The sequence below is a fragment of the Oncorhynchus keta genome, chromosome 27 (assembly GCF_023373465.1).
Source record: "Oncorhynchus keta strain PuntledgeMale-10-30-2019 chromosome 27, Oket_V2, whole genome shotgun sequence".
Classification (NCBI taxonomy): domain Eukaryota; kingdom Metazoa; phylum Chordata; class Actinopteri; order Salmoniformes; family Salmonidae; genus Oncorhynchus; species Oncorhynchus keta.
In genome coordinates, this window is record NC_068447.1 from 36750464 (window position 1) to 36759008 (window position 8545).

Sequence of the window (8545 nt, forward strand, 5' to 3'; positions counted from 1 at the left end):
CTTTTTCAGTGTCTTGTACGCGGAGAGGCACTGTAGACCATCATACCCATCATGCATCACTATTCTTCCATTGGATATAATGGTAGGAGGGTCAAGAGATTCTTCTGTGCAAAACAAATTCAAGGCTAATGTCAATCATTTAAGATATTTTCCATTAAAATCTGAACTTGAACTTGCTTTCCAAAATAAACAGCTAGACTTATATGGACCATTACCATTCAAGAGGGTCACAATGGGTCACAAAACTTTTTTATGTCGACGATTTTAGTGGCATTGTACTGTATCCACGTGTGGTTGTACTGTGTTTAAAATCGTCAAATAAATCAAGTAAAATAACAAATTAGGCTACTGAATAGATACCCATCTTGGGCAATGTGGAATTGGTGTCCATCACTAAAATCTCTGAGCATCTGGTGCATGTTTAACTGATCAATGCATAAAATATTTTTAGACCTTTATCCGTTCTATCCATTCTATTTCTATTTTTCTTGCACTGTCTATGACAGGACAAAAACCCAAGATTAGGATTGGTTGACAGGCCTATCAGTAGCATCGTCCTTACCGCCCACTTCCGCCCCCTAGAGTTCTTCAAGACTAGTACACTCTTCGTTGTTTATGTTTTTAACAGCAACACATTTGGACTTTGAAAGGCTGGTAAATCACATTTACTACATTCCTTAAATTCTTTACATTGTATTTAGGCACTTTCAGTCGTTAGCTGACGTTTGCTAGCCGTTTGAATCTTTGATCCAGCACCAGCTCACTTTGCGCGCAGTTTTCGCAGAATCCAAAGACATTGGAGTGACTGACTTGTTGGCTGACATTAGCTGTAGCTGGCTACAGTAGTACTGTAACGTTAGCTAGCTAGTGGTCCTAGTTGCTAGCCAGCCCATCACAGCTCAACAAGCTAGGGTATTTCGCAATAAGTAAATTGATTTTCTCATGGGTAAAAAATAAATATAATTGTATTATTAACTGTAATTATTTTCGTATTATTTTTCTTGTGGCACACACTGATGGATGGGAATGTGTGTTTTTGATTCCAGGTGTCTGTTAGGCTTGGACAGCCTGAACCACAAGTACCCGGCCAATAAATAAAGATATGTTTTGAGTGACATTGCACGATACTGCTCAGAATGAACAGCGAGGAAGAGTTCTACGATGCTGAGACAGGTGGATGCATGCTTTAGAAATGTCATAAAAAGTACATTAGCTAATTGGTGGGAGACTAATCGCTATGTGTTTATAATAGCAGACGCACGTGACTGTCTAAGGGAGACTTCTTAGTGTGAGTGACCCTTTTTTCTTGTATTTCTCAGGTCTCGAATCAGATGAGGACTCTTGTGAGGTCAATTTTGAAGATGCCCAAGTGTATGACAGCAAGCATTCATCCAATGCCAGCACACCTCAGGCAAATGGAGTGTGGGAGCGCAGGTGAGGTTGCAAAGGAAAGATCTATGTCCTGTAGCATCACAGTTTGCATGTGTATTCAGTGTCCATCGTTTTTTATGTCTTTGTGTTGGTGTTTATTACAGGAAAACCCTGCCTGCTCCAATGATCTCCAGATGTGACTACAGTGTATGGGGCATACTAAAGAAATGCATTGGCATGGTGAGGATGTCTCCAACACTTCTATGCCCCCAAAACCATCCACTATACAGACGCACAAAAAGAAATCATAACAAAGCTACAAATTGGATGACATTCTGTTTTACCCACATCTTACAGAGGAGTTCATACAAACGCTTTAGGGTAAATGTAATAAACAAGCTATTATCTATTAATGACTCTATTCATTTGTTCTTTGCTGCATTTACACAGGAGCTGTCCAAGATAACGATGCCCATCGTGTTCAACGAGCCCCTGAGTTTCCTCCAGAGAATGTCAGAGTACATGGAACACACTCACCTCATCCACAAAGCCTGCACCCTGTCAGACTCCATAGACCGCATGCAGGTAAAGAAAACAGATGGGATACACTGACACCCTCCCCTCAACAAGGCCTATAGTTGTACCTGCTCTTACGGGGCTTCACACAATGACAGACTTTGTGTTATCCTGTGTTATCCTGTGTTATCTCTATCAGGTGGTAGCTGCTTTTGCAGTTTCTTCTGTGGCATCTCAATGGGACAGAACTGGAAAGCCATTTAATCCGTTGCTGGGGGAGACCTATGAACTCACACGGTACAGTTAGGATTTTTCATACTGTACCTCTTTTTCTGGAAACCTTTTTGAGATTTGTATTGATTTCAGAGGACCGTTTAAATAAGTCGAATCTCTTTGGATAATCTATTTACTGAGGTGTCGAGTATGCTCTTTTTAACATGCTCTTCTCTGTCTTAGTGAGGACGAGGGGTACAGGTTGATCTCAGAACAAGTCAGCCACCATCCACCTATCAGTGCCTTCCATGCCCAGTCTCTGAAGCAGGAGTTTGAGTTCCACGGCTCCATCTACCCCAAACTCAAGTTCTGGGGCAAGAGCGTGGAGGCGGAGCCTAAAGGCACCATGACACTGGAGCTGCTCAAGTGAGTGACTGCGTGTAAGAAAGCGTATGCAGTATGTACGTTGACATCTGTGTGTACTAAGCACACAATACAGACTCTCTCACATCAACCGCTAGTGACGTAATAACAACTTGTTTTGTTGCAGACGTAAAGAGGCGTTTACATGGACAAACCCTCTCTGCTGTGTACATAACATCATAATGGGCAAACTCTGGATTGAGCAATACGGAACTGTGGAAATAGTCAACCACAAGTAAGACAGCAAATGTCAAACCTTGATTCAGAACAAACGTTTATTATGATTTATTTGATTGAATTTACTATAAATAAATGAATATTCTCCCTCCCGCCTCTTCTGCTTGGTCAGCACGGGGGACAGGTGTGTGTTGAACTTCAAGCCGTGCGGCATGTTTGGGAAAGAGCTGCACAAAGTGGAGGGCTACATTCAGGATAAGAGGTGAGAGAAGAATAGAGTAATGAGCCCACAATTAGGAATTTGTTAAGTCATAGTAATACACTACCTTTCAAAAGTTTGGGGACACTTAGAAATGTTCTTGTTTTTGAAAGAAAATACCTTTTTTTTTGTCCATTAAAATAACATCAAATTGATCAGAAATACAGTGTAGACATTGTTAATGTTGTTATTGACTATTTTAGCTGGAAATAGTCATTAATAGTCGGATTTGTAATGGATTATCTGCATCGGCGTACCGAGGCCCATTATAAGCAACCATCACTAATGTGTTCCAATGGCACGTTGTGTTAGCTAATCCAAGTTTATCATTTTAAAAGGCGAATTGATCATTAGAAAACCCTTTTGCAATTATGTTAGCACAGCTGAAAACTGTTGTTGTCTGCCTAGAAGGCCAGCATCCCAGAGTCACCTCTTCACTGTTGACATTGGCACTGGTGTTTTGCGGGTACTATTTCAATGAAGCTGCCAGTTGAGGACTTGTGAGGCGTCTGTTTCTCAAACAAGACATTTTAATGTACTTGTCCTCTTGCTCAGTTGTTTCAGAAGAAAGTTATTTGTTTCTAGCCATTTTGAGTCTGCAATCGAACCCACAAATGCTGATTCTCCAGATACTCAACTAGTCTAAAGAAGGCCAGTGTTATTGCTTCTTTAATCAGAACAACAGTTTTCAGCTGGTCTAACATAATTGCAAAAGGGTTTTCTAATGATCAATTATCCTTTTAAAATGATAAACTGGGATTAGTTAACACAATGTACCGTTAGAACACGTGAGTGATGGTTGCTGATAATGGGCCTTTGTACGCCTATGTAGATATTCCGTAGAAAATCTGCCGTTTCCAGCTACAATAGTCATTTACAACATTAACAATGTCTACTCTACACTGTATTTCTGATCAATTTGATGTTATTTTAATAGATAGAAAATGTGCTTTTCTTTCAAGAACAAGAACATTTCTAAGTGACCCAAACTTTTAAACGGCAGTGTGTGTCGTCTGTTATGCATTCTGTCAGCATTGACGTACAATAACGACTGGATGTTTTAAGTTGTATCTCACTGTTTCGTGTGGTTGTTCCTAACTGAACTGTGGTTGCATTGTTTTGGGAACAGTAAGAAGAAGCGACGTGTGCTGTATGGGAAGTGGACAGAGTGTATGTACAGTGTGGCGCCTAAGGCGTATGAAGCCAACAAGAAGAAGGCCGAAAAGGGAGATGCTAAGAAAAATAAACCGGTGAGCACTCAGAAGTGATTTGTCCAAGAACCGGCCCAATGGCAACAACAAAAAAGGTGAAATAATTTTCCTAAAATTGTGTTTCTTCCTTTCACATAAACATGCAGTGGCTTTAGGTGAAGGCATTGTAAGTACTGTAGGCATAGTGTGCTACAGCAGTTCTAGTTATGACTGTTCTATTAGTGTATTATGGTAGATGGCTCTTTATGTTGCTTTAAAGTTTGTGTAAATGCAACTGTCTGTAGTTTATAGTAGACTAATGTGCATAGTCTTGTATGTAGGAGCAAAGTGCTGGAAAACAGGAGACTGAAGATATGCCTGGGGTTCAAGAGACCGTCTCTGTGATAACAGGAAGTGCCTTACTGTGGAGAATAACCCCACAACCTGCACATTCTGAAGAGGTAATACACACACACACACACACACACACACAGGGAGCCATTAGGGATATGGTGTTTCTTACTGTTTCTCCTGTGTACCTAATTAACCCTGACTCTCATCCTTGGTCTCTCGGGTATAGATGTATAACTTCACCAGCTTCACCATGACACTGAATGAGCTGGAGCCTGGTATGGAGAGGCTGTTGGCACCCACAGACTGCCGTCTACGACCTGACGTCAGAGCAATGGAGAATGGAGACCTGGGTAATGACTCACATTGAAACACAGACACGCGCGCACACACTATTCGATAACAACATTCAAGATGAATCGATAACCAAACAAAATGGAGCACATTGGTTTGTATATTGCAGACACAGCAAGTGTAGAGAAGGACAGGCTAGAGGAAAAACAGAGAGCTGCACGCAAGGAATGTTCCAAGGATGAAGAAGAGTGGTCAACCAGGTGTGTTCGCTATGCAACAATAATAAGTATACGTATGCCCTGAGATGTGAATGTGTTTTCATGTTAATGGAATCCAATTTTGATTCAATCATTTCCCTGAAACAAATTCCTGTACCATTTCTTTTGAACTTCACAGGTGGTTTCGGTTGGGAACAAACCCTCACACAGGAGCCCAGGACTGGCTGTACACAGGGGGATATTTTGATAGAAATTACACAGACTGTCCCAACCTTTACTGATGGGGCAGGAGGAACAAGGAAGGGTTTCCATCACCACCCGTAGTGGACTGATGTTTGCCCGATGATCCCGTTCGTTCTCAGCCTTAGAATGTCAGGCAGCTGAGCCCACAATTTTATTACAGATTTCCCAACCTAGACAAACCTCTCCCGCAATACAACAATGGAATCAAGAAGCGAATATGTATGTGACAAACATGATTTAATTCCCATTTTGCAAGTGACAAAGGGAACATTTGAGCATTGTGAAAGACTTCAAATCGAGGCTAAGATAAGAGAATATTCAGTCTTCCTAAATGGCCTGGGCCTCCTGGTTAATTAACTGTAAGAATCCCACTCATCTCTGATGGTTTTATTTATGGTACCCAAAAGGCTTTCTAAAACCACATCCGATAATGTGACATCTGTGGTGGTGGCCATTGTTCAGCAGTGGAATAATGTACTATAGATCTGATCGACATACATTATCATGTTGAGCTAGATTGGAAGGAGGAGTTTGTACAATACTCACTGTACAAACACAGTTACATTCAAAGATCAGGCGTCATTCACACAACTTTTATTCATAAGTTGTGTGAGTGTTAAGGGTTTTATTTGAGATGTTTCTACAACATGATGTGCACATTGTTCACGTTCGTTCTTAAATATTCAGGATTTGAACGTGTTGTTTTGTGACTAGAAGTCTAGAACTGAAAGCTGCTAATGACCATGTTTATACTAACTTAGTAAACTAAGTGTTATTTGTAAATTATTGTTATGGCATTGAAAACTGTAAAAAAATGCAGATGATAATTTGGTGTGTGTGTGTGTGCGTGTGTGCATGGTCACCTAAACAATTCTTTACACAAACGAAAGCCATACAACACTTGAAAGATTGTTTTATCAAATCGCATCCCCCTTTTTCATTACGTAAAGCTCTGGTATTGATCACAGCGACATGAAATAAAATGGAGCACCTTTTAAATGTCAGCCATCGTAAATCTATGCAAACAAACATGACCATTTTTCTCTATCTACTGCACAACAAGGAGACATAGAATGTGAAAATAAACAAACATCACTTATGGGCCTCCCTCATTGGTATCTGACCGTTGAAGATTCTGTGCTGAACATACAGTACTTCTAGATTTGGAGAGTGTGTCATACTCCAATGGGATAGCACTAGTTATCTCTTAACACTACCATCTGAGTATGCTTCCAGTCCTGTGCACAGAATGATGGTATCTGACCTGCTTCCCCCACCCTCACATCTTCACAACACTTATGTTTTGTTACCCTTAATAAAAAATGTTTTATGTAGAAGTAGGCTACGTTTGGCATGTTTCTAACAGTGTATCCCCTCAGATATTGATCGGTATCATTAATTAGCTGTCAGGGTTATGGTGCACAGTGGAACACTCAAAGGTCTGGTTACATATACTGTATATGCGTACAAAAGTAGATGGACACCACTTCAAATTAGTGGATTCGGCTGTTTCAGCCACACCCGTTGCTGACAGTTGTATAAAATTGAGCACACAGCCATGCAATCTCAGTAGACAAACATTGGCAGTAGAATGGCCTTACTGAAGAGCTCAGTGACTCAACGTGGCACCGTCATTCGTTAGACTTCTGCCCTGCTTGAGCTGCCCCGGTCAACTGTAAGTGCTGTTATTATGAAGTGGAAACTTCTAGGAGGAACAATGGCTCAGCCTCAAAGTGGTGGGCCACACAAGCTCACAAAACGGTACTGCCTTGTGCTGAAGCGCATCTGTGCTTGGTTGTAACACTCACTACCAAGTTCCAAACTGCCTCTTGAAGCAATGTCAGCACAATAACTGTTCGTCGGGAGCTTCAAGAAATGGGTGACCATGGCCGAGCAGCCGCACAAGCCTAAGATCACCATGCGCAATGCCAAGTGTCGGCTGGATTGTTGTAAAGCTTGCCGCCCATTGGATTCTGGAGCAGTGCAAACCACCATTATTTAACCAGGTAGCCCAGTTGGCCCTCAAACCATCATGGTCACCTAATAATCCCCAGTTTACAATTGGCTCATTAATCCCCCTCCTCTCCCCTGTAACTATTCCCCAGGTCGTTGCTGCAAATGAGAACATGTTCTCAGTCAACTTACCTGGTAAAATAACGGATAATTAAAATTAAAAATGCGTTTTCTGGAGTGATGAATCACGCTTCACCATCTACCAATCTGAAGGACTAATCTGGGTTTGGCGGATGCCAGGAAAACACTCCCTGTCCGAATGCAAAGTGCCAACTGTAAAGTTTGGTAGAGGAGGAATAATGGTCTGGGGCTGTTTTTCTTGGTTTGGACTAGGCCCCTTAGTTCCAGTGAAGGGAAATCTTAATGCTACAGCATATATGACATTCTAGACTATTCTGTGCTCCCAACTTTGTGGCAACAAAGCCCCCGTGCACAATGGTTTGTCGAGATTGGTGTGAAAGAACTTGACATCGAACGCCTTTGGGATGAATTGGAACGCCGACTCCGAGCCAGGCCCAATCACCCAACATTAGTGCCCGACCTCACTAATGCTCTTGGCTGAATGGAACCAAGTCCCCACAGCAATGTTCCCACATCTCGTGGAAAGCCTTCCCAGAAGAGTGGAGGCTGTTATAGCAGCAAAGGGGGGACCAACTCCATATCAATGGCCATGTTTTTGGAATGAGATGTTCGACGAGCCACATACTTTTGGCCATGTGTAGTCTTAACATTCTGTATACTACCCTTGTCCTAAGGGTAAAAAATGACCAGCCTTCAATAAACCCCTCAAATAAAGCAGCTTAATTGAATTGTAAACCCCAAATCTATTTTGCATGAAGGAACAATCTGTCATTCATCACAAACTTGGTGAATATCTGTGTTTTCCCTCTTCACAATGCACAATCAGTGGACACCACTCGTTTTTTATTACATCACACCTGTCATAATTGTTTTCTTTACTAAAGTAGAGGTTTATTATTATTATTATTATTGCTAAAGGTACTGCATAGGTGTAAACACATTTTTAGCATTTTTTACCCTTAAGACAACACTAGGGAGTTTTTCCTCTACACCTGCATTGCTTGCTGTTTGGGGTTTTAGGCTGGGTTTCTGTACAACACTTTGTGACACCAGCTGATGTAAGAAGGGCTTTATAAATACATTTGATTGATTGAAATGTATACATGTCAGTCCTAGTCAATGTACTGGCACATATACTGTTGTTTCTGTTGTTTTCCTGCACTTGTACAGAGCTTTTGCGAATTATTACACACATC

At 41.3% G+C, this 8545-nt stretch overlaps 1 protein-coding gene across 1 annotated transcript; it reads left to right on the plus strand.

Moving 5' to 3' along the window:
* Positions 1 to 515: 515 nt before the first annotated feature.
* Positions 516 to 6259, plus strand: LOC118359917 (oxysterol-binding protein-related protein 2-like). Its single transcript, XM_035738836.2, has 14 exons — positions 516 to 654; positions 1047 to 1173; positions 1320 to 1434; positions 1536 to 1611; positions 1822 to 1956; positions 2087 to 2184; positions 2344 to 2526; positions 2651 to 2758; positions 2873 to 2962; positions 4089 to 4209; positions 4491 to 4610; positions 4730 to 4853; positions 4964 to 5054; positions 5191 to 6259. Exons 2-14 carry the CDS (start codon positions 1137 to 1139, stop codon positions 5291 to 5293), a joined length of 1401 nt encoding a protein of 466 aa, XP_035594729.1. The 5' UTR covers positions 516 to 654; positions 1047 to 1136; the 3' UTR covers positions 5294 to 6259.
* Positions 6260 to 8545: the final 2286 nt, after the last annotated feature.